The 27,127-nt window shown below is 38.5% G+C and overlaps 1 protein-coding gene and 1 long non-coding RNA gene across 7 annotated transcripts in view; one reads left to right on the forward strand and one right to left on the reverse strand.

The window, feature by feature from the left end:
* Window positions 1-27,127, reverse strand: part of gria3b (glutamate receptor, ionotropic, AMPA 3b) — a 302,031-nt gene that overhangs the window by 97,318 nt on the left and 177,586 nt on the right. For all 6 annotated transcript variants that reach the window (XR_015506639.1, XM_087280262.1, XM_087280263.1 and 3 more), the window contains exons 5-9: window positions 23,006-23,059; window positions 21,606-21,767; window positions 18,313-18,480; window positions 5,735-5,839; window positions 3,498-3,605 (exon numbers count right to left, since the gene is read on the reverse strand). Coding sequence is in view for 5 of the 6 variants with exons in the window: in XM_087280262.1 (XP_087136388.1) it covers window positions 3,498-3,605; window positions 5,735-5,839; window positions 18,313-18,480; window positions 21,606-21,767; window positions 23,006-23,059 (597 nt within the window). In the remaining variant the exon portion in view is untranslated. The remainder of the gene's footprint in view (window positions 1-3,497; window positions 3,606-5,734; window positions 5,840-18,312; window positions 18,481-21,605; window positions 21,768-23,005; window positions 23,060-27,127) is intronic.
* Window positions 4,382-9,818, forward strand: LOC147833881 (uncharacterized). The gene is made up of 3 exons (XR_015507179.1): window positions 4,382-6,570; window positions 6,625-8,286; window positions 8,551-9,818. It is a non-coding gene; the product is annotated as an uncharacterized LOC147833881 (long non-coding RNA).

Consider the following 27,127-nt stretch of genomic DNA (forward strand, 5'->3'; position numbering starts at 1 on the left):
TCATACACCTGACGCAAGGCGCGGCGCAAATGTTATTTGAAAGTTTCACCTTGACGCAAGTGTTGTTTTGCACCACACTGTTTAAATAGCAAATGCATTTGTGCTCTTATGTGTGCCCATAGGCGTTGTGGTCTAAGGCGTTCTGAGGCGCACTGCTGGCGCGTTGCTATTTTAAGAAACTATAATAGACTTTTCATTAGACCAAAATAAACCCAGTATAACCTCCAGTGCAGAGTTGCGCCCCGCTTACACACTGCTTAATAGCCTACACACAAAATGTAGAGCAATACGCAAATATCTTTACATATGAACAAATTTAAATATTACGGATATATATAGGATATAATAAGAATATATATATGATATAAATATAAAGGATTAAAATATTACAAAAAATATTATTTTCTAGTCAACGTAAATATGAAAAACCCACTGCTTTTATGCCTTCTTCATCTCGGGAGGCTTTTTCAGTTCATTCATAACAATTTGCTTTTGTATAATGTTATTATTATTAGCAGTATTATTTATTATATCCATATTTATATTTGTTTTATTAAAAACAAGCTTAGATTTGCCCACCTGCAGGTTTTAGACCATATGGAGCACAGCATGTGTTTTAGGATATAACTTTTGACCACACTTCGGTATTATTTTTCATTTATTCGTTTGCCGGAAATTAGGACTGAATTTAGAAATAGATTTGAAACAAATATTTGCGCTTAACAAACAAAATTAATTATTTATAGGCTAATTGATGTCAGAGCAAAAGTGAAAGTAGATAATTTACCTCTCATTCTGCACGATAGATGCTCTGTTTAACTGTTTTCTGTTAAAAAAAAAAAAACTATTAACTGTTTGCTTGTGAAATGCTCAGTTTTTCCACTTACACTTACTTTACGCTATGTAAATAGCAAATACGCTTATGGTGCGACGCAGCTGGCTCTTAAAGGGAATGGGAGACTCTGATTGGTTTATTCTCAAAACACACCTATAACTCATTAAGAAAATAAACTCAAACCTTTTAGACCATGCGCCACGGCGCAAAGCAGATTCTTCAGTCCTTAAATTAGCATCAATGAGCATTAGCATTAAATTAGCATAAATGTGTTTTGCGCTCTGCGCATGGACCGTCAAAATAGAGCCCTATATGTTTAAATTATGCTTAAACTCCAAAACCAAACACTGTTTACTCACTGCTCACCTTCTTTCATTGTAGTGCCATACAGCATTATCAATGCATCTATGCTTGTCCTTCAGGGTTTTGTGATAGTAGCATGCACATGCTGTTATCTAGACTATTTAAACTGAACTCAAATTAGTTAGATCGAATGATCTTGCTGTAACTTGCTGTTATGGCACTAATTTAAGTGTTCGGCTCAATCTAGTCAGGTTTTGGACTTTAATCCACACTTTTCTGATTAACCTTCATTAAAAGTTATTTTTCTAACATAATTGTCAAAGTAATGTATTTTTTATATCCAAATGATTTCATTAGGGCAGACTAAATTTAATAAGCCCGATAATTTACCAAACTTTGAAGGGTTTAATCTTGAGTCTACAAATGGTATAAACCAATGTCCAGTTACCACCTGTGCTTAATCATTTAAATTACTGTATTACTGTCATGTGTTAGGTGATTGGCCATCATATGCATCCTTAATCACACAGGACTTGGTTTATCAACATTTAGTACTGTCCATCATATTAGGTGTAAATAATAGGGAGTGAGATGTTAAAGCAGAATTGAACACAAATCCAAATAGCTTCAATTCTGCTTCTCTCTCTTTATGCACATACACACAAGTTTTTGGTGCAGCATTCAAAGGGTTTCGGTTGCGCTGACAGTGAAAAAGTAGAGGAGGAGACTGTATTAGATGAGAGGGAATATCAGTCATGAAGTAAATGGCAGTGACTGCAGAGGAATCACATGTTGACTCGTTTTAGGCATTTTCAGACACACCTACAGTACACGTGCCAGAAGCCAGTTCAGCAGACATTGCCTTACTTAAAAAAGTATAATAAGTTTATAATTACAGTGTAGAAAACCGTATCCTATTGGATAATTTGTTTATTACTACAGTTGTGTACCACAGCAGTCATGTAATTACTACCACTGTTTAATTCAAGTAATTATTTACAGTATGCTTTAAAACACTGCAGTATTTACTATAATATTTTTTCATGTAAGCATACATATCTACCACCTTGATGGCAGCCAAATATATTTTAGTTCAGATGGTTAAATTGGTCCTTTTCATTATATAAGGATCATGTACAACATGTGTTTTTTCTATCCATATCTCCTTTTTAAATAGAGTATAAATTTATTTATACAAACTTTTAAAACTAAACTTCCTCTATGTATTCCATTAACTTTTTTTACTTGCTGCCCTACATCTTAATTTCGCTTGTCACTAGAATCATGTGATTGCAAACAACCTATTGCTGTTTTAGTCTAGCTGGTTTGAGGCCTTAGTGGTTTATCTATTTTAATAGCCTAGTGGAAACAGCAACACAAACTCTATATTATATTTTCTGTAGGGAAATAAACAAGGTACACAACATCTTCCAATTAAAAAATGTGGCAGTCGCTATTTAAAGTTAGCTTTTTTAAAGCAAGTCATTATTACTAAACAACATGGCTTCTCTCTGTCGTCATTATTACTAAACAACATGGCTTCTCACAGAGAAAATGTATCCCATTTGAGTCAGAGACAATTAGGGTGCCAGTGGGTTAGCAATGGTTTGTTTGTTCTGTGCTGAATGTATTTTCTCACCTCATCCTTTGTGTGATTGTTTTCTTGCGAATCCAATGGAATGAAAAACAAACAGCTGCTGGTTTACACAGTATTTGATAAAATTACCTTGGATTTTAGTTAAACTAAACTATTGTTGCTTTACATGGAAAGAAGATGTGAGCACTCATTTGAATGCCTCAGAGATGTGTCTTGCCAATTGGAGGCGGATATTATTAACAGCAACAGATGAAGTGACAAGTCAGCACTGAATAGCCCTCCAGTCAATGTAAAGTGGATATGTGCAAAGACACACCTGGCCTTGCTCAAATGCACTTTTACTTAGCCAAAGGCAAACCATTAAACCATTCTTTGTCACAGTAAGCATTAGCTTTTTGTGCCATGTGTCATTGACCATTTACTTGATGAGTGAAACAAGTCTTACCTACTTATGCATTGTATGTCTACTTTGATGATGTCAGATGTAAAACCATGATACCTAATGCCGTTATTGTGATGTCACTGCTACGACAGGCCACTGATATATGAAAAATCTAAATGCTTTGACACCCACGTGGATACAGTTGAAACACTCATGCGTGCTTGCATTTGACTGTTTCAACATGTAATGAGTGGATGGAAAGCAACACAAAAGAAATGCACTTCTACCCGCCCAGGACAGAATGTATCAACCTAGGAGTCAACACCATGACCCTGATGGGCAGAATATGAGACACGTTTAAAACATCATGGAGCGTGTACCATAATAGTAGTGACCACAATTGTTCGGTTTTCCACTGAGGAGGAATCGTTGGTGAACTGCTGATCCATAATATTAACAAACCGCTCAAACTCGTTCCAGTATCCAATCTGCAAAGGGAAAACATTCACTTTATTATCAAGAAGACATGTTTATTGCATTAACACTAACCACCAACCCCCTGTCTGTTGTGGATGTATAATCCCCTTAGAATGTATTGATTTGTAAATTAATATCTCTATGTGCTAATGCTGTTATTGCCTTTAAAAAAGGGAAATTTTATGCTGAATTTTGTTAATAGGAGAAAAATGTCACTTTTGGCTTGGTTATGTTTGCCTTCTGTACTTAAAAATGTGTGATGTATATGTCCTCTATTTCTATACTATGCTTAAGTTGCTTAATGGTTGAGTGGCATGTGTGTCAGAAGGCTTAGTGTGGCACCAGCCGCTGAAACATCACTGAAGTTACACTGTAGAGTGGTCCAGCCTACTCTTGTACATCACTTTTAACAGTTACTATCAGAGTATGTCTTCCTACTAATACTGGCATTTGGGTAAGCTTTTGGTACACACACACACACACACACACACACACACACACACACACGCGCGCGCACACACACACACACACACACACACACACACAAACAAACAAAATATAGAGAAGTTTGATTAACAGTGTCCTTTCCTGCATATATAATATGGAAATTGGAATTAGGACAAAACAGCTAGTACAGCACTTGTTTTCCAGCCAGATAAGGATACACTACAGGCACTTTCCAATTTGAGCTATTTTGAGTTTATTTGTTTTAATAATGGAAACTGGTGGGCAAAAAGCAATATACCTTCATTCATTCATTCATTTATTCATTCATTCATTTTCTTTTCTGCTTTGTCCCTTTATTAATCCGGGGTCGCCAGAGCAGAATGTACCGTCGACTTACCAACCACATGTTTTACGCAGCTTATTCCCTTCCAGCTGCAACCCATCTCTGAGAAACATCCATACAAACTCATTTACATTCAAACACTAACACTACAGAAAATTTAGCCCACCTAGTTTACCTGTACCCTATGTCTTTGGACTGTGGGGGAAACCAGAGCACCTGGAGGAAACCCACATGAATGCAGGGAGAAAAAGCAAACTCCACACAGAAATGCGAACTGGCTCAGACTAGGCTTGAACCAATGACCTTCTTGTTGTGAGGCGAAAGCACTACCTAGCAATATACCTTTCCTTTATAATTCATAAATTTAATTATATATTCTACTTTGATAACACTTTAATTTAAGTAACAATTTTTACTATTACCTTGTGGCTTATTGGTCAGTTACTAGTTAAGAAATTGGTTGTTTATTTTGTACTTATAAAGAACATATTCTGCATCTTCTTATTCTATATCCTTAATCCTAAGGCTGGACATACACTGTGTGACATCTTTGCAGTTTCAGCATGGTACCAACTTACACTCTATGGGAAGGTCACATACGATGTAAAGCCAAAGCTTATGGTTCATGTGCACTACACGAGCAGCGACTAGACTGCTCACACTATGTATATAAAATAAACACGTAATATACATTTAAAAACAAAGTGGTGATTGGCAAACCAGCATATAATTTATTTATGCAACCTAATGGGAAGGAGGTAGAAAGAAATTAAAATAAAACCCACAACAAATTTTTTTTTTTTTAGAATCAGATCTGTTTCTCACAAATATTTGAACAGAATGTCATACATGTTTTAATTGTTTCTGTGCATTGTATGTGTGTGTTTCTGTTTTGGTTTTCGCACATGTACAGTGAGGGCACAAATGATGAGGTCGATTCATAACTCTGATTCAAATGTGTTATTCTCTACCGAGCACCAAGAGCAATTTCTGTCATGTCAGAAAATCATTCAACTGCCAGTTGGGACAGATTAATCACCTATTCATTGCCCCTGTACATAGTCACACAAGTTAGAATACTGACCAAAATCTATGTGTATACCAGGCTCAAACAATACCTAAACCTAAACACTACCTTAATAAATTTAGTAAGCAGGAAATTAGTAGTAGATGTAAAATCATAGCTAACTTAATAATAGTGATAATTGTACATTAAAATAAAGTGACCTATATTTTTATAATGTATTTAATGTGTTTTAAAAGCAAAATGAGTGAACAGAACTGGAGCCAGTTTGGTTTTAACATTTCCAGAGCTTATCCAACAAATGGACAAATTTAGGGTTTACTTACTTTTCTTGGGCCTCCTGTTTTCATTTCATAAACATCAATGGTGTAATTTGTTCTGCGACCAAAGCTGTCAAACTGAATGTTGCCAGTCATCCCCTGTACCTGAACCTGCCAAGAAAAACAACAATAGACCAGGGACATCAGAATCACAATAAAAAATACAGAACACAAAGCATGAGCCCCATTTCCACTGTCTGGCCAGTGCGAGTCATGACTTTTATATGGCCGGGCCGGGCCAATCACCTGGGATGTTTTGCAGTGAGGCCAAAATCATGTTGCGTTTCTACTGTTGGGCTAGTAGCTCGCAGCGCAAACCCCGCCCCCAGAACATCCCCTGAATCAAACGTCACACAACCCGCCTACTTCAGCGGGAGGCAGATAAAGCACAACATCGCATCATCCCCAAACCATTAAAAATGAAGACAACTGAAACAAACAAGTGACACGTTACTGTACAGCAGTACATGATATATATACGTACATGCCTGTGTGTTCTCATTCATGATATTCATTGACTTACTGACCGACAGTTGGCGTCGAGTGGTCTCGCCAGCGCAGGGAGCGCACCATCCATAATATAACACCACAGAAATTCTCTGTTAATAACTCGGCAAAAAAATGTATTTTATACATATCCTCATTCAGATAGACACTGTCAAACATTCAGCCCAAATGCTCCGGAGAGACCTGAAATATATAAATTTTTCCTTATAGGCTATATGACACTTAATAGGTGATTCCTCTTTATTTAAGGATGTTGCCTATTATTCTGTGATCTTAAGGAAAGTATTAAGTATTTCAGCACATAAGAGCAAGTAATAAAATATAGCCTATATTTCGTTGCGCTCAGCAGCTTTTTACTAATAAATCTCTTCATCTATTTAAAATTTCAGTTTTAAATTTTACCACGTCATATAAACACTCGTTTAAAGACATAGAACACATTTTGTATTTGCAGTTTTCCCCAATGCGTTTGTAAAGAGGCACTGCACAGAGCAGTAAAAAAAGTAGTCTAGTTTCTGCTTTCACTCACCCAGAAATGCTCTGTTTGCATGATTTGATTAATATCATCGTATCCAAATACTTTATAAATAATATTTCAAACCTTCTCCAGTGTTTATTGTTTTTAGAAAATGTCTAAAATCTTTTTTCATCTAGACCTTTGTAAAATGAAAGTTTAATATGGCTTTAAAATGGTTTGATTTATATATTGTATATACCTAAATTGTTTTAGCTAGCTTTTGTTTGTTTTATATTGGTTTATTTATTTATTGCGATTTTATTATATCCAATATTTGTAATTCTTTAACTTATTTCAATATAACTTAGGCTATTTTATCAAGATATGACTATTGTTTTAAGCCTACAAACATAGACACGAAGTTTGTTAAGTTTTATGTCTTTCTGTTGTATTCATATTGTGTATTATCTCCAAAAAAAAAAAAAAGAAAGAAAAAAGCCGCTGGTGGCATCAATAGAGTTGTGAAGGGAGCGCTGTTTTGCTCTGTCTCACATTCACATGCAGGCATCTAAACGCGCACAAACACACCTTTTAAACTTGACAAAAACTCTCGAAAACCTTTACTGTCTGCTGTGTCTTTAATATGGTGTAAAGATTATTATTTGTTACATCAAGGAGGACGCAGCAAAGAATTTCATATATAAATTAAAGCTTTTTTTTTTTTTTTTTAAAGCCTTACATTTAATAGGGAAACATAAGGGCGATCATATGCAGAAAGACCCCAGCCTATAAGACTAGATGTTTTCTTTCCCCTATTTATTTATTTATTTGGCGCATTTACTTGTATGCGATCAAAAGACTAGTGTCTGCCTCTTCTTTAACTCCGCCCCGAAGCCCCACCTGGCCCTCTTTGGCCCAAGGTATTCGGCGGGCCGAGAAAGGCCATCCACTGGCCCTGAGAAAGCCCCGCTTTGGCCCGATTAGGTCCTGGAAGTGACAGTGGAAATGCGACTGGCCTTCTCTCGCCCTGGCTCGCTCGCTTTAGGCGCGATAGTGTAAACACGGCTATTGAGGAGATTTAGCCTGGCCACTATGTGGCATTGTGCCAAAAGACTGCAGTTAACCATGGGGCATGGTTGTTATCAGAATACATTAATGCATTGAAGAGATATAGCCTCATATCCACCTGACCACTAGGTGACACTATGCCAAATTAGTGAAGGTAACCTTAGATTATAGTTTTCAAACTAAATTCCAAGTTTGGTCCGGAAAGATCCTTAAGTGACGTCACAGTGTATCCTTGTTCATACACAGAACTACCCATAAAGAATTCACTTAGTCAGCTGTATATTAACTACAGATACATTTAGATTGTGAAAATGGTTGTTTTCTGTTGTCTCTATTTAAGGTGAGAAATCTGTCATCCACAGAAAAAAAAAAAAAAACAATTAGCAAGATTTCCACTTGAACCAAGAAAATTAATGAATGAGAAACTGAAACGAATTCTATTGCATTGTATTGCTGTCTTTACTGCAGATGAAGTTGGTATGATCTTCATTTGTCAAATAAAAAATTTCAGACATTTACACAAGTGGTGCACAATAATGCATATGTTTGACACAGTGGAAGCCCTACTAGGAAACACCCATACACTCTCGCATTGACACACACACAAATAAGGCAAATGCTGTTATTCCAATTCACCAATACTGCATACTATACTGCATGTCTTTAAACTGTGGGGGAAATGGGAGCCCTCAGAGGAAACCCACACAAACAAGAAAGAACATGCAAACCCCACACAGAAATGCCACCTGGACCAGCCGGGTCTCGAACCAACAACCTTCTTTGCTTAAAGGCGACAGTGCTAACCAATGAGCCACCAAGCAGCCCTTATTTGTAACTTATAATCAATTAAAAGGTAGTATGGATATCAATTTAAAACCACCCAGTAGGTGGCGGCAGGACACAGTCTCATTCAAAGGAACAAAAGGGAAAAAAAAACATTAATGGATGAGTTAATTATCAATGAAGGAACTGAATGCATGACATTGCATTGACATGCGTACCAGGTAATATGAAATATAATGAGATTTTTACTCATACTGAAACATTTGTATACAATAAATATGTATATTCATAACAGCATCAAAGTAAAAATAAATTCATTCATTCTTTCATTTTCTTTTCGGCTTAGTCCGTTTATTAATCTGGGGCTGTCACAGCGAAATGAACCGCCAACTTATCCAGCATATGTTTTACGCAGCAGACACCCTTCCAGCTGCTACCCATCACTGGGAAACACCCATGCACACTCATTGCCAAACATACACTATGGACAATTTAGCTTTCCCAATTCATCTATACCACATGTCTTTGGACTTGTAGGGGTAACCGAAGTACCTGGAGGAAACCCACACGAACACCGGGAGAACATGCAAACTCCACACAGAAATGCTAACTGACCCAGCCGAGACTCGAACCAGTAACCTTCTAGCTTTGAGGTGATAGTGCTACCCACTGTGGCACCCAGATACCCCAAAGTAAGAATATATTGCAAATATATTCTTTCCTTGATAAACAATAGCTTACTCCTATCGATGTCAGTCATGTGACCTTGTGCAGAGGTTAATGTGCAAAGAATATTTTAAAAAAATTAAATTGTGGGCACTTGTGATCCATTTACTGCATTTGGAGCTGTTTTTTAGTTATTTAAAATCAGTCATGTCCCTGTCAGAGCTCCAATTCTCCAGTTTATTTATTTAGCTTTTTATTTTAATGTAACCATTATTGATGGCGTTATAGCTTGTGTCTGCTTTTATATTTGATGTGGTTTCTTTTTTAAATAAATTCTATTCATTATCTATTCCTTCTGCTATTTATACTTTGACTTTGCATTTCAATTTATACTTTAATTGCACCTAACTTGCAAATTAGAAAACCATTCAACACAAATCCATACATTTCTCCTTTCTGGCTGTTCTTTCCCTGCAAGGGATTCTGTAGAAGCATGTCTCATGTCGTTTAGTAACGCTATATCTTATTGCACCACAATTATTATTTTTTTTTGCCTAAAAAATATAAATTACTCAGCCCATGACTTGGTAGTCATCTGGAGACAGCAATCAAGAAAGTCTCTCTTCATTTGCATAAAGTTGATATATTGCATAAATTAAGGACATGCCTGTCTGATCCGCAACAATCGCTGTTGGTCGTGTTGATGGAGATCACCGGAAGTCAGTCATTCTCTACTGAAATGAACAGTCGCTTGTTACCGCGAGTCGCTCATAGTATGAATGAGGCATTAAAGAGCTATATAATCTTCAATTTACCACTAGGTGAACTAAATGGCATTAGGTGCCAAAATTATAAAGGTAAAATCCAGTCATGGTTCTTATAATAAATACCTATTCAGGTCTGACTACAGCAATGTGTTAGGATACATAGCCTAATGTCCACCTTAGCATGTTCTTTGTCAAAATTGATTTGTAAATAATTTATTATTGGTTGGTTATTCATGAAAGGTTTGAGGAAGCTTTTAATAATTTTTGCAAGGACCATCTGTGTCACTTTTGGTAAAATGCATATGAACTGTCGAAGATAAGTTTGTAAAAGTAGTGATATTTATATTGCTGATTGTTTAAGTTTTATTGACAATATTGTTTCTGGAAGCAGAGTTGTGAATGAGAAGATCTTATATGAAATATAAAGATTTTGCGCTTTTGTGAAACACTGAATGCAACAATGCCTATATTGCATACATTGTCACTGGGTTTCATTCAGAGGGGGTCATCCCTGTGCCCTAATGCCTTTGACAGGTTCCCTGAATAGATTAGAGTATAGGGATAAGCCCTTCCGAATTGAGTGCAGTGTGTACACCAAACAACTTCCCAGCTCACAGGATCTCACCTGCCTTTCATTTCTGCTGATTGCTGGTCCTATATCTGAGGGTGTTTCGTTTCTCCTCTTGCCAGAGTGTTGCGTTTCTTACAGCCTTCTTGTTGGTCTGTTGTTTGTTATCTTTGTATTCTCTGTCTAGTTCTCTGGACCCATTCTGGATTAAGTCTGCCCTGCTGGAGAATTGATCCTTTGCCTTGATCTCCAATTGATCTCCAATGCCCCAGCTATCTTCCATACACTCGTCAATGATGTGCTGAGGGACATGATAAACAAATTTGCTTTTGTGTACCTGGATTATATTCTCATCTTTTCTCACTGTCTCCAGTTGCACATCCAGCACTTCAGATGAGTGTTGCAGAGCCTGCTGGAGAATCAGTTATTTGTCAAAGCAGAGAAATGCCTTTTTCATGCCCAGTCAGTTCCATTTTTGGGTTCCATAATTTTGATGGAGGGCATTCGAATGGATCCAGAAAAGGTAAGAGCTGTCTCCGACTGGCCGGTTCCTGACTGACGCAAAGCTCTACAACAATTCTTGGGCTTTGCGAATTTCTATAGGCGTTTCATTCGTAACTACAGCCAGATAGCGGACCCTCTGACAGCATTAACCTCCACCAAATCTCAGTTTTGCTGGTCTATAGCTACTCAGGCAGCGTTTAAAGAATTAAAGTCTCGATTTAAAACTGCGCCAATCCTTGTCTTACCTGATCCAGCATGACAATTTGTGGTCGAGGTTGATGCATCAGAGGTGGGTGTCGGAGCAGTTCTTTCTCAGATATGCCCTCAAGACAAAATATTGCACCTTTGTGCTTTCTATTCTCACCGTTTGTGTCCTGCAGAGCGGAACTACAACATCGGTAACCAGGAACTGCTGGCAGTGCGGTTGGCTTTGGGGGAGGGGCGTCATTGGCTGGAAAGGGCAGCTGAACCTTTATTGGTATAGACCGACCACAGGAATCTGGAGTATATTCAGACAGCCAAGAGGCTAAACTCCTGACATGCTCGCTGGGCATGGTTCTTTGGGCACTTACTTATAGGCCTGGTTCTAAAAATGAAAAACTAGATGCCTTGTCACGGTGCTTTGGCACATGGGACAGCAATCCCCACCCTAATACCATTTTGCCCAGGGGCCATGAGGGGGCGCTGTTGTCTGGGGTGTTAAGGGCGTAGTTAGGCGAGCTTTAGCCAAAGTCTAGGTGCCCAGGGGGTGTTCGGTGGATCTGTTGTATGTTTCTGTGTCGGCCTGAGCAGCCGGTTTGTGGGTGCATTCTCGGTCTGTACTCAAAATAAATCTTTTAATGCTTGTCTCGTTGGTCTGCTTCATCCCCTTCCCATTCCCTCCCACCTCTGGTCATATTTTGCCATGGATTTTGTCACTGGTCTCCCTCCATCTGATGGCAATGCTGGGGTCCTCATTGTGGTGGACCGCTTTTCTAAGGTGGTTCACTTCGTTCCCCTCCCCAAACTTCCATCTGCTAGGGAGATGGTCCGGGAGGTCGTGGACCATGTCTTCCGGGTTCATGGTCTTCTGGAGGATGTGGTCTCTGACAGGGAACCCCAGTTCATTCCCCACTTCTGGAGGGAGTTCTGCTGACAGATTGTTTATACTGCTAATCTCTCATCAGAATTCCATCCACAGACCAAAGGCCAGACTGAGCGTGTAAACCAGGATCTTGGGCAGATGCTCCGATGCCTGGCTTCCCATAACTCCTCTTCCTGGAGTCAGCAGTTGGTGTGGGCAGAATATGTTCACAACTCGTTGCCGGTGTCTTCGACTTTGCTGTCTCCTTTTATGTGTTGTCTTGGTAATCAACCCCCTGTTTTCCTTCCATAGTGGCTCCCATTCCCTCGCTGCTGATGCACCTGGTAAGGGCCAGGCAGGCACTGTTGTGGACCAGGGAACGCACCGAGAGAAATGCTGACCGCCACCAAGTCGATGCACCCAAAAATATGTCTGTGGTCAAAAGGTGTGGCTCTCCACTATGGACCTGCCAATTCGGGTTTCTGCTTATAAATTGGCACCCCGATTAATTAGACCATGCCTCATTACCCAGGCGATCAGTCCGGTGGCGGTGCGGCTACTCCGGAGTCTACATCTTGTCCACCCTGTCTGCCATGTTTCCTGTGTCAAACCTGTCTTGCGTTCTCCCCATTCCCCCCTTTCTTCTACACTCTCTCCTCCTCCTCCCCAGATGGTTGAAGGCTCTCCAGCCTTCACCATCAGAAAGATTTTTAATTCCAGGAGGGTAGGTAGAGCCTTTTAATATCTAGTAGATTGGGAGGGGTACGGTCCAGAGGAGAGATGTTGGATCCCAGCTTGGGACATTCTGGACCAATTCCACCATCGGCAGTTGCTTCAAATCTCGGGTACTTCCCGTTCCTGGGAAGTGGGGTACTGTTAGAACCCGGATTTGAACTTTGCTTTCTCTCTTTCTTCTGACAGCGTTTTCTATCTTTTCTTACTGACAACTTTCTAATTTGTCTCTAAATTGCTGTGTAACTTCACATTGCTGATCGTCTTTGCCAATTAGTAGCATCACTTGTTTACTGCCACCTGCCTTTCATTTCTGCTGACTGCTGGTCCTATTACTGAGTGTGTTTCGCTTCTCCTCTTGCCAGAGTGTTGGGTTTCTTACAGCCTTCTTGTCGGTCTGTTGTTTGTTATCTTTGTATTCTCTGTCTAGTTCTCTGGAGCCATTCTGGATTAAGTCTGCCCTGCTGGAGAATTGATCCTTTGCCTTGCCATTGCCCTTTCTCTGCATTACCAGGCCTGGACCAAAGACTAGCTTTATTTTTGACTGGCATTTAGCCCACTCCTGATTTTCTTTATCATGTTGTTCTAATAATTTTTGTTGGATTCTTTCCTGTATTGTTACACGTTGCCTGTGGTCCAGTCTTTAGTCTATTTTTACTAAAGTCCTAGATCTGCTCTGGAATCTGAGCAAATTGCGGAGTCATTTTCTTTCTTTTGCCTATTTAATTAATAAACCAACTGAATTGGACTCCTGCTTTTGGGTCCTTTATACAGACATTCCTGACAGTTTGGAATGCACCATGTATCTTCTGCAGTGTGTAAAACTTAATAGTACCACCCACATTAGTCTATTGCTTTCAAATTCTCACAGACCTCTAGGACTTGTGCGGCCATGTGTGCCAAAGGGCGGTTTTACAAATAACCATGCTTTAACTTTGGCATGTTTTTTTTGTGTGTGTATATATATATATATATATATATATATATATATATATATATATATATATATATATATATATATATATATATATAATTTTGAATATCTAACAAATTATTTGGTGGACAAAGGTGGCTATTGAGGCACTGTGACATGTTAGAAGAGGTAGGTCCTACCATCTGGTAAAGATTAACAATTCTACAATGTATGGTTTGGTCTACTTGTTTATTCTTAGGGCAGAAAGCATGGTGACATTTGGTTTTATCCAAAAAATCACATTAAGGCTACAGTGCTATGCCTAACCCTTTATCATTCTTCAAAATGGTGTTTGACTGTTTAGAAATTGATCTTCTAAAAGTGGTAAATGCTTCACTTCTCTAAGGCATTTTTCTCTTAAAACTGCAGTTGTTAAACCCCTCATGAAGAACAACCTGAATAACACCCTATTGACCAATTACAGGCCAATCTCAAATCTCTCTTTCATTGGCAAAATCATTGAAAAAGTTGTTTTCAAGCAGATTAAAAAGTTCTTAAACTTCAAGAGGTGTTTAGACAATTTTCAATCTGGTTTCAGACCACATCACAGTAGAGAGTGCTGTTTTAAAGATAATCAATGATATACGTCTAAATACAGATTTAGGCAAACTAACAGTGCTGGTATTACTCGATCTCAGTGCTGCATTTCACACTGTCGATTACACCATACTTCTGGATAGGCTGGAAAACTGGGTTGCACTGTCTCGGACAGTCCTCAGATGGTTCAGACCTTGAAAGGAGTGGTTACTATGTCAGAATAGGTGACCATAGGTCAAGGTGGACACCCATGACATGTAGAGTCCCACATGGCTAGATTCTGGCACTTTTGTTGTTGAACCTTTAAATGCTCCCTCTGAGCCAAATAATGAGAAAGAACCAAATCTCCTACCACAGCTATGCTGATGACACTCAGATCTACCTAGCCTTAATGCCTAATGGCTACAGCCCCATTGACACCCTCTGCCAATGCATTGATGAAATTAACAATTGGATGTGCCAAAACTTTCTTCAGTTAAACAAAGAGAAAACTGAAGTAATTGTGTTTGGGAACAGAGATGAGGTTCTCAAGGTGAATGTGTACCTTGGCACTAAAGGTCAAACAACAAAAAATATGGTAAAGAGTCTTGGTGTGACTCGGGAGTCAGATCTGAGTTTCTAAAGTCATATCAAAGTTAGTAAATTGGCATTTTGTCATTTCAAAAACATTCCATCAAAAACATTGCATCAGCAGCAGGGTGGATTACTTTAACAGCCTCCTCACATGCCTTCCCAAAAAGACAGTCAGACAGTTGCAGCTCATCCAGAATGCTGCAGCCAGGGTTCTGACCAGAACCAGGAAATCAGAGCACATCACACCTGTCCTCAGGTCTTTACACTGGCTGCCAATTACATTTAGAATAGATTTTAAAATATTATTACTTGTCTATTAGGGATGTAACGGTATCAGAATTTCACGGTACGGTAATACCTCGGTATGAATGTCACGGTACGGTATTTATTGAATCATTTACAGGAAAAAACGAAACTTATGAAAATACTCCAAAAAAGTGCCAAAAGTGTCAATGACATACAAATTAGCCATCTATCTGTAAGCTTTGAAACAGGAACTTCAATTTTAATAACAAAAAAATATTAAACCATGTAAAAACAATAAAGTTTCAATTTAGTATTGTTGAAAACTCATCACATTCAACATTTAATCACACTCAGCCCATCTACACAGATGAGAGCTCTGCTAGTCGGACTTCTCATCAAGCATCTCCCGCTGGATCTAATCTCACTATATTTATTAAACGGGATATTTCATTTATCTTGTTATCTTTATCTAACGACATATTCCCTGACTTTGGTCATTGGAATCTATTACTTGTTCTCAGGTAACGTGTTTTGGCTGAGCGCAAAGATAAGTTAATGATTAATGTAACCACGTACATTCTGTATATTGACTGATCGCTTGCCTTTATTTCCTATAATGTATAAACTTATTGTATGTTATACTTTTAAAATGGCCATTATCGATTATTAAAACTGATACTCAGCAAAAGAGAGGCTGTGTTTCGTATTTTCACTGAAATTGAAAGGAGGCAGTTGTTATCGGCTCCGTTTTGTTATAAATATCCACACAGTGAAGATGACGCTCATCTTATGCAGCAAGACGCCTCAACATGTCTGCTGTCTAAGTTGCTAATATTAAAATGAAAATAGGCAGTTCCTTAAATCATGTTTACATTTTATTGTTGATAAAGTGAAACAACGAAGCCAGGGTGATGTGAATGAAGTTATAAAGTACACTGTTCCCTTTGAAGATTTACCCGTGTCCTCGGTATAGTCTGCTTTTCCATATCAAACTGAGAAGAAGAGACTGCAGCCTTGATCAAACTTGCGAAGTCTGAACTTACAAGGAGAGGATGCAGGACTGAACTGTGCGTGTTAGGCTACTTAATATTCAGGAAAAGCCCCAATCAGAGAGGCGAACGTCTGCAGCCCCGCCTCCGTTTTCAGATGTCTCCGCTTTCCACTATCCACACTGAGACATTATCCACACATTTCGAAACGCTCCGTTTTCGGCGCTCGAGAACTCCGGCGTAGTGTGGACGGTTGGCGTAACCGTAGCAAAACTTATGCGTTTTCAAACTAAAACGTGTAAACGGGGCCTTAGAGTTTTCCAGCTCTTTTCATCCCCGCTTCTAGCAGCACACTCCATTTCCGCATTACTGGATCTGTAGCGACAACAGACCGCAAGGGATGATGGTCAAGCATGGGCTAATGGGTATTGTAGTTTTCGCTACCTCCCGTTCGCTTCATTCGCCTAAGCAAATTTTCTCAGAAGACCTATAGTTTTACCGAGTCATGCGACTTCGGTAATATCGAAAAAAATGAATATTGCGGTATGACGGTATTTACAATACCGTTACATCCCTATTGTCTATAAATCACTAAATGGCCTAGGACCTCAAAACATTACAGATATGCTTACTGAATACAAACCCAACAGATCACTCAAATCTTTAGGGGTGCTTTCACATCTGTAGTTCGCTTAATTTGGTCCGGACCAAGGGTAATACATTATACATTGTTGCATCTTCTGCCATCTTTGGGTCATTTTCACACCACACTGCTGGCTTTGGTCCGAACCAGTTGAAACAAACCAAAGTGCAGTCATCTGACAAAATCCACATCTCTCATTGGCCAGATGTTGTTGAACATATTTCCTAAACTTCTTATTGATTGGTCAGAATTCACGTGCGGGGAAACACCAATGAACTCCCGCAGGTAAACAAAACCGACAGACACAAAATGTCGCTTTTACTCTGGAGGGACGACTGCGCTGACTGATTGTATTCCTGCTTTAGACAAACTACACATTACAAAAAAAAAGCGCGGCCGCGGCTGGAAAACAGTGTTTAATGCATCACTCGTCACTTCAGGAGGAGGTGTGAATTAATTTAGCTAAACTGCGACATAGTCATCTTGCGGAAATATTATCAACGATCCATCAGGTAATGTTTCCCCTCTCTCTCTCTGTTAATAAAGCTCTGTCAACAAATATTTTTCCTCCATATTCCATAATGCACAGCGCATCAGCCTACGGCAGCAGAATTAGTCCAAAACACGCAGTACTTTTTGCGGTTGGACCTGTTTTAGTACGGATCATATTCTCACCACAAACGAACCGCTCCAGGGTTTGTTTGAAAGCGTACCGAGACCACCTCTTCAAGCAGGTCTCGGTACGCTTATTTGGTCCGCTTTTGGTGCGCACTCGAGTACGATTGCTGCATTCTTACCTGCCCAAACGAACCGTACCAAAAGGGGAAACGAACTCTAGTGTGATTCAATCGAACTAAATAAGACAGTTGTGAAAGCACCCTAGGATCATATAAACTAGAAATTCAGAAGAGTTCAGTCAAAGCAGGGTGAATCGGCTTTTAGCAACTATGCCCCTCGCTGCTGGAATCAGCTTCCAGAAATGATCAGATGTGCTCCAACATTAGGCACATTCAAATAAAGACTAAAAACACATATGTTTAGCTGTGCCCTAACTGAATGAGCACTGTGCTACGTCTGACAGATTGCACTATTATGACTTTCTTGTCTTTTTCATTATTTTATAAAATATTTTAACACATTTTTATCTGTTTTTTAAGTCATTTTTTATTATTATTTTTTTACTTATACTTGTCTCTTTTATTCCTGTTTATGTAAAGCACTTTGAATTGCCACTGTGTATGAAATGTGCTATATAAATAAACTTGCCTTGCCTTTAAAAATGTTATAATCATGATACCTGCTTTATGTCTGAATAAAATTTTCAATAATTACAATAGGAATTCAGTGCTACATGTTAGAACCCCTAATAAAATAATAAAAATCCTAAGGAATACAATAGGGTTCCTGTGCTACATGCTTAAATCACAAAAAAAAAAAACACTGTGAAATGTGTGAATATTATACTTATGCAAATACATTTAGCATAAAACAATTTTAAGACACTTTACCATTTTGAGAGCTCGTTCAATGTCGATGCCTTGACTCCAAGGGACAGCAGGGTTGGCCAGACAATCACCTGCACTGCCTCTTCTGGACACATCTACTCGTTGTCGTCTCAGATACCGAAACGCCTCCGCAATGACCAGGATAGCATCATAAGACAGCGCTGAAGTATACTGTAGACAACCATTCAGCACCTCACATTAGTAGTTATTTGTTAGGAGCAGTTTAAAATAAGCAATCACATTATCTCTAAGTAAACACTTTGAAGAGGGTCAAACAAGTTGCTCTCTTTCGTGTCTGCCATCGTGTTGATGTACATAATGACAGATAATTGCTTTTCATTTCTGCGTGTAATCATGTTTACCAAATGCAACTAAATATGACAAACTGCAGGGATGTAGTCTGTGCATAGTTTCCTGCTATTTAAAGAATGTTAACCAGGTTGCTAATTACAGAGATCTGGAAAATGTCTGAGACAGTATTGCTGCAATTGATGTTCATAGATGCAACCTGTAATTAAATCCCATTTCATGCTAGTAAAGAAAATCACTTGCATTTTGTAATTTTGCATAGTAAAGTGATCCTTGTCAAGAATGGTATTACCCATACTCAAAATTTTAACCCATCTAAATGCACACAAACATTTAAGGTGAGGAGTGAGAGCACACAAACACGGTGAGCATGCACCTAGAGCAGTGGGCGGGTATTGCTTTCAATGCCCAGTTAGCAATTAGGGGTAAGGTGCATTGCTCAGGTGCATTGCTCAGCACATTAATTTACTTCCACCACCTTCAATTCCTGCTGAGACTGGGAATTGAACCTGCAAACTTTCAGTTACAATTCAAACTTGTAACAACAAAGGTAGGATTGAAGGATATTTTATACTGTATACTAAATTTGAAATAAATGATGCCTTCACAGTCTTTGATATGTTTGAAAAGATCTGTCAAATGCTCACACAAACAAAGTGACAGAATAAATATAATTTAAAGGGCACCTATGATGCAAAATCAACTTTTGGAAGCTATTTAGACAGAACTGTGTATAGGTAAAGTGTGTCCACAGTTGTATTGGAGTGATTTAAACATAAATCTCTTTTTTATGTTCCCTGACATTAAAATAGAATCCAAATCCTTGCAATTTTGAGGCCAACCAAATTAATTGACAGCCACATACTAATATGTCTCCATAGTAATGCATATAATCGCATCCAAAAGAAAGGACTTGCAAAGTAAATGGGGTTAAAGATCTGTTTCAACTCTCCGTAATTAGCTGCAGCTTAAGAAGGAGTTTTGGAGTTAAAAATGTTTTAAAAACAGTGCATGTTAATAAAAAAGACAGTAAAATTGCTGTGTATGTTATCACCACAGCCATAGTGTCAGTACAAATTATAAAACAAGATACTTCAATCCCAGTTTGTGGGTGTCAAATCAGGTTTATTTTGTACATTAACATAACGGAGTGTATATTAATGTGTATCCGGCCACATTTGCCTTGCAAAAACAGTGCAAAGTTAAGCGTGTGTTTTTGTGTACTGCGAACTTTGTAATAGCATTCTGTGTGACTGATCATTGCAGAAAAGTTTGAATTAAAGCCACAACAAATACATCAAATAGAGACACAGCAATAGAAGAAGACACGCATCACAGCCATACCCACATGGGAATGATGGGCGGGGAGAACCAGCTCATTTCATTAAAGGGTCACAAAACACCAAAACACATTTTTTGAGCTGTTGACAGTCGTATATGTGTCCCACACTGCTAAAAACACTATTAGGGCACCTATATTTCACTAAAAAGTGTAAATTGGTTGTTTTTGCGTTATTTCAAGCAAATTCGTACTTCCGGTTTGAAACTAATTTTTGAAGCTGCGTCACAGTCATGACATAATAGCGTTGTATTTTAGAGTGCAGACTGGGCATCTGTGCCAGAGTGAGTCTTATTACGTCTTACAGTGTGATGCATTAATGCATGAGTAAGGCTTGGTTTAAACCAATCAGCGTGCTCTATTGTGCAACTTCATTAATATTCATTACTGTCATAGTGTTTATACGACAGAGACGCCACGTTGTGTTGGCAAAACAAGCGTGAAGTGTTGCTTTTATAGTTTGCTGCCGTTAAGTTTTGTTTTCATTTTCTCTCTGTGAGAGCTCAGCTGGAGTCACGTGTGGATTAACAGTGTACGCGACGCTCGACAACAATAACTTACGTGTCTAAGGAGGATTATTGTTTACCTGAAAGCTGTTCTCATCTACAAACGCTGATATCCGGATTTGCTTGTAGTCTCCTCTTAATAAAGACGCGGCTCTAGTTGCTGGTGATTGTCCTGTCTCTACAGATTTGGTAAGTGAGCGACCAGTGCTCTTTGTTTATTCAGTTCGTATTTTATTTGTATCAAACAAACTATTGCACCGAGTGTAAACAAGTTAGCACTACAACAAAACTATAACCTCGTGTAGGATTTTGTGACCGGAATAACATACGCGGCTTTCTGACGCCACCTGCCGTGTGCATCTAAGTTTCCGGAAAGTGCTGAGTTTTTTTTCTCTCATTCGCCGTGCGGTATCAAACATTGCATGAAAATACACGCTTAGAGCAGTTCCTCGAATCAAATATCACGTTTGTGGCGAGGGACATGAATGAATTCCCTGAATGAAAGAGCCAAACTGCAGTTAAAGTCCACCATTTAATAATTTGGCAAATAATTCGACTACAGCTGTCCATGTAAACACAGTCACTTTGTCTGCTGTGGTTGTGTGTTTTGACTCTGAAATTCAGCGCGCCCAAATAGACACTCCCACACCAAGCCTCTTTTCTTCCTCCGACACTCCCCCCTAAACAGAGCTGGACACGCCCACTTTTCCGACTTTTTCTAAAGTAGAGGTGTGAAAACACACTGCTGAAACGAGGGGGTTTCATGGCCCTTTAAAGGCAACCCTCAAAATTCCCATATATAGAAAAGTAATAAATAATATGATGGGTATTTTAAACAGAAACTTTACAGACACATACTAGAGACACCGAAGACCTGAAGATTTTGAAAAAGAAATAAAATTGGTGCCCTTTAAAATATGTTCATTCATCTCATAATTATTGTTTAATTAGATGTAAAATGATCTCCAGTTTTAATGAAGAAAGAAATAAAGAAAGAAAGAACAAAATAAAGACAGAAAGAAAGAAAGAAAGAAAGAAAGACAGAAAAAAAGAAAGAAAGAAAGAAAGAAAGAAATGTTACAGGAATAAGTGACAATGACATGCTATAGTTGATTTGATTTTTTTAAATTGTTGTTTCAGACCTTCAGAGGTGTGTTTTTGGCTTCAGGAAATTCTCTTTCATCAAGACGGTCCCATCTTTGGAGAAACTGCTGTACAACTAAGTTTTCAGGATTAATTATCTGAAATCCACTAATGTTTGCTCCACCAAGGAAGACCTTGTCCAGGCTAATGTTGGTGAAGCCCTGTGAAAAGAGATTATGAAAAAAAAGCTTTAAATATAAGTATTTTCATTTACACACACTCATAGACAGACACACACACACACACATTAAATTTACATTTAGCTGCTTTATTTTTGTTTTAAAGGTTTAGTGAAGGGGTAATTTTTGACCCTATGGGCAAATGTTGTATACAGAATCCTAAGATAACACGGGGGTTAAAGTAAAACTTTACATATATTGCTGTCATTAGCATTTAGAAATGCATATGGTAGCCCACTTGACAGTAAGTATCAACACATAATAGAGAATTGTAATTGAAGTGACATTTGAATTAAAGGAGGAACTAAAGCATAGTTTATGTGACAATAAATGTAAAACTATAGTTATTAACATTTATACTACTACTACTACTACTACTACTAGTATAACTAATAGTAATAATAATAACAATAAACACAATTGAAATAAAGAAACAATCAGTTAACAAATGTACATGATTGTATGATAGATGTTTTCTTGACATATTATTGTGATTTATGTTGAATATTCTAACATTGTGTGCTATACACTTTAGACCAGTGTTTCCCAAGTCTGTGCCTGGAGGCACACCAACAATACAGTACATATTTTAGGAGACATCTCCAGATAAGGGAGACATCTCCCTTATCTGACCCATTCATTTCAGCATTTTTCAAGTCTCTTCTTGTATTTATGTGACACCCCAAATAATTGTTTGCCACAATTGATGACATTAATAATGGTACACATATGTAAATATATAAAGGGAATGGTGGTTCCGCCAGAGCTATATAGGCTGCTAAGATAGAGCAGCGCGTTATTCAGCATTTTCTGGGTATTGAAAATATGTACAATTTGTGTGCCTTCATGAATAGGGAAACACTGCTCTAGACTAGTAGGTTGTATAGGTTTAAATTATTTCTGATTTTCACACCTTTATTATTCTTGCCTGAATATAATGTATTGCATTATTAAAATGATCCTTTTCTATTTATTCTGGGTATCTATGGTCATGCAGGCTGGCAATTTATGAGGCTATGACATCATATTGTGTGGCCACAACAAAAAGATGTCATGACAATCATGCCACGACTTGTGTTAATTCGGCATTGCCACTAATTAATATACTATGGTCAACAGATTTTTTCATGTTCTCATGAGAATATGTTGTGGCCTCACATAACTAAACATTTACTTATCAAAGGGCAGGTTTAGCAGTAATTTCAGGACCTAAAACTCACCAGATTGGCAATAATGTAATGGTAGCCCCGACTGTTCTTTCCAAGTGTCACAACCTACAAGAGAGAGAAAATCAGTAAGTGTTTAAAATTCATGTGAGAAGTACAAAACCCTTATATCATCCCTCATGTGAGCTTCACTCTCTTTTTACTCTGTTTCAACTAACACACTCAATGCTGTATTTTTCCACATGCAGCAATGACATTCTTCAGTGTGGTCATATGAAACTATGCTGGTCAACAGAAACACACACTGCAAACACTCTCTATATCTTTAATTTAGGAGCAGCCTTAATTTTTTATGCACACGGTTTGACCTAGAGTAACCAAAATTAAAATGCATCAGCACAAACTACACACTCACAGTTAGCACTCCATCAAATAGGAAGTCTGCTTTTATTGATGATTCAAACAACAGGAAAAAAAAATTGCTTTGGAAATTTAAATGCCCCTTCTAGACATTTTATCCAACAACTACAGAATCTCTGTAGCATTAGAGATGCTAAATAGTGAGTAGATTGTTGATATATTTAATAGTTTGCCTATGACAAAGTGATTAATTATGGTGAGAAAGAGGCAACAGGAAGTGTTTAATAACACTGACATACATACACTGATTCTGATCAATTTGTTTTCAAATGGAGCACACAGACTTTTCATTTTTAGACAGCTAGCCCAACTGTCTTTCTATAACAAAATCACCACGTCTCAGAGTTGTTGTTTTTTTTTTTAATAAGATTCTTTTCAAAAAATCTTCACTGCCCAAGAGATATATAATATAAAGTGGGTCTCAGACTGGATAAGAAGCACTGTGTTAAATTCCAGTTCTCCCCAAAAATGTTTTTAAAATATGAAAACGTATTTTACCCCAGTATTTTCAGTGGAGTTTCCAAACTAGCCTTCTAATCCTGACAACACTAGAGTTTACACGATCTATCATCGCATTTTACGTTTGAAAAAGTAAATTAATGGTTAAGTTTATGTATTCATTCATTCATTCATTCATTCATTTTCTTTACGGCTTAGCCACTTTATTAATCCGGGGTCGCCACAGCGGAATGAACCACCTAAGTTTATTTAACTGAATGTATTTTAGTTAGTCACATTAACCTTTACCTGAAGTTTATCATTGGCTGAAAAACATTAGCTGTACACATTCCCCATTGTCTTTTGTGAGTCTTGGTCCCACTAACTGACTGAAAGAAAAGTGTCACTTTTGAAATGTTTTAAAATATCAGAATATATTAATGCAATGTTCTTTAATGCCTGTCAGATATTAATGTTAAGACACGATGTAAAGCTGAGAAAATATCTCTGATATCTTAAACAGTGTTGTATGTCAATGACTCAAACTTTTAAATTCTTCTTGGGGGATCTGAGGCACATAACAGGCTCTGAATTTCATAAAACACATGCACATCAGAGATATAATTTGTTAGACAGGCAAAAGTACAGTAATGGTTAGATCAAGTGCCAAATTGTGCATAATATATGGGGGTGGTAAACAAAAACTTTTTAATTTAGAGTCATTAGTACTGATATACCAGATAGAAGTGATTTTGATGTGAAAAAAATCTGACAACAAATTCTGAAAATAATTACTCCAAAAAAATAAGACTGTAATGTTAAGTTTGTTCAATTCATTTGGTCATAGAATAAGAAATCATTTACTAGGCCACAATCCCACACTCCCTTATCTCTGACCTTTCATATCAAATTCACATTCTTTACATGTACAGTTTAAATACTCCTTTAAATATTCCCTGGTGTCCCCAAGTTTCTTGATGTGATTGTTATTTAGAATCGCTTAAAGTTTTCATGGCAGTGCACCAAGTTTATCTCTTGACACAATCCTGATGATTTATGTATATTTTTTATGATCTTTTTCACTTTTTTGCAAACATTTGAAAAATGTCCTAAATATTTTGTGAAATATCTGAAATTCCAACTACAAAATATATTTAAGAACATAGATCGATACAAGAAGTTAGAGATGCCATCAAGCTGAAGAAGGAATCCTGTACGGCTTGGTTGGCTTATAGGACTCCTGAGGCAGCTGATGGGATGTGTTGCAGCAGAGGTGTTTGCATAAGCAAAAACTCACACCAGGGAAGAGTTCAGGGGGACTATGAAGGAAGACAAATGGTCGGGCCCAGAGAGATTTGGGCAAACCATCCCGCGCCTCAGGAGGGGAATGTAGTTCCACACGGAAACTGTTTACAGCTGAAGTAGGGAGCTGTTAACCTCAACTGGGGATATTGTTGGACGATAGAACGGATACTTTGAGGACCTCCTCAACCCCACTGACATGTCTTTCATCGAGAAAGCAGAAAATAGGGATGCAGGGGTGGACTTACCTATTACCAAAGATGAGGTTACTGAGTTAGTCTGCAAGCTCTGCACTGGCAAAGCAACGGGGGTAGATGAGATACATTACAAAATAAAAAACAGACACCTAAAAATGGTTCCCATTTTAAGAACTTAAAAATAATTCCCATTTTAAAAAGGGGGACCGGAGAGTGTGTTCCAACTATAGAGGGATCACACTCCTTAGCCTCCCAAGGAGTCAGGGTACTGGAGAGGAGGATCCTTCCAATGGATGAACCCAGGATCCAGGAAGAACAATGCAGTTTTTGTACAGGCCATGTGTGGAGAGGTAAGCATGATCGAATACCCAATAAAGGGGGAGAGCATGCTCAGAGCCCGGCGGCTAATCAGCAGGCCAATCCGAAATAATAAGCAACACCTGTTTATTCTAGTGATTGGACCGGAGAGACACCCATCTTAAGGAGAACGGGAGGAACAGTCGGGAGAGAGAGCTGAACGATGGCCACATAGTGGGAGCTGTCCTTTACAGTTGATAAGAAAACAAAAAAATCTGTTACTTACCTCAACGCCGACCCTGTCTTCTTCTTCCCACACAAAGAACCTTTGTTACACCATGGTACACTGAACAAGTTCTATACCCTCACCAGGGTGCTCAAGGGTTCATGAGAGCATTCCAAACCAGTCCACATGTGTTTTGTGGACTTGGAGAAGGCATTCAACAGTGTCTCTAGAAGCATTCTATTAAGGGCTGTCTGATCCCTGTATGAACAGATTTGAATTGCATTTTGGAAAATAAGTAGGACTTGTTTCCATTGCATGTTGGACTCTGGCAGGGTGGCTTTTTGTTATCAATTCTCATTATAATTTTTATGGACAGAATTTCAAGGCGCATCCTTGGGCCAAAGGTGGTGCACTGGGGTGGTTTGCTGTCGAGTGTGACGCAGCTGGGATTAGAATCAGCATCTCCAAGTCTGAGGCCATGGTGCTCCACCGGAAAAAGGTGGCTTGCCATCTCTAGGTTGGAGGAGAGTCCTTACCCAGTTGAAGGAGTTCAAGTATCTTGGGGTTTTGTTCATGAGTGAGGTAAGGATAGAACGTGAGACGGACAGGCAGGTCGGTGCAACGGCAGCAGTAATGCAGTAGATTTACTGGTCCATCAAGGTAAAAAAAAGGGGCACCCTTATAGGTAGGGTGAGGAGCTCTGTCACCCGAGAGGAGCTCAGAGTAGAGCCGTTGCATTCACATAAAGAGAAGTCACCATAGGTGGCTCAGGCATCTGTTTCGGATGCCTCCTGAATGCCTACCTAGGGAGGGGTTTGAGGCATATCCCATCAGAAGGAGGCATCGGGAAAGATCCAGGACACCCTGTAGGGACTTTATCTCTGACCTGGCCTGGGTACATTTTGGGATCCCCTCACAGGAGCTGGAGGAAGTGTCTGGGGAGAGGGAGGTCTTGAATTCTCCCCTGAAACTGCTGCCTCCGCGACCAGGCCCCAAAAAATTGGAAGAAAATAAATGAATGAACATGCATTTTCCTGTTTAAACAGCTTAATGATCACACTATTTCTTTGATAATGGGTGTCATCATGTTAAGTGGAATTAGCAGAGCTGTAGGATTTGCTGCATGTTAATTCATAAACTTCTCCTGAATTACGTGAAAGTATTTGACTGCATTACTGGGAGAGGAATAGAGTAATTTGAAGAGTAATCCAAAGAGTATATATTTTATGTGATTAAAGCACATTTTCCAGTTATCTTTAAACATTATTATTATTGCTGTCTCTATAGACATCTGCA

Source organism: Danio rerio, chromosome 14 (genome assembly GCF_052040795.2).
Source record: "Danio rerio strain M-AB ecotype USA chromosome 14, GRCz13ab, whole genome shotgun sequence".
Lineage (NCBI taxonomy): Eukaryota > Metazoa > Chordata > Actinopteri > Cypriniformes > Danionidae > Danio > Danio rerio.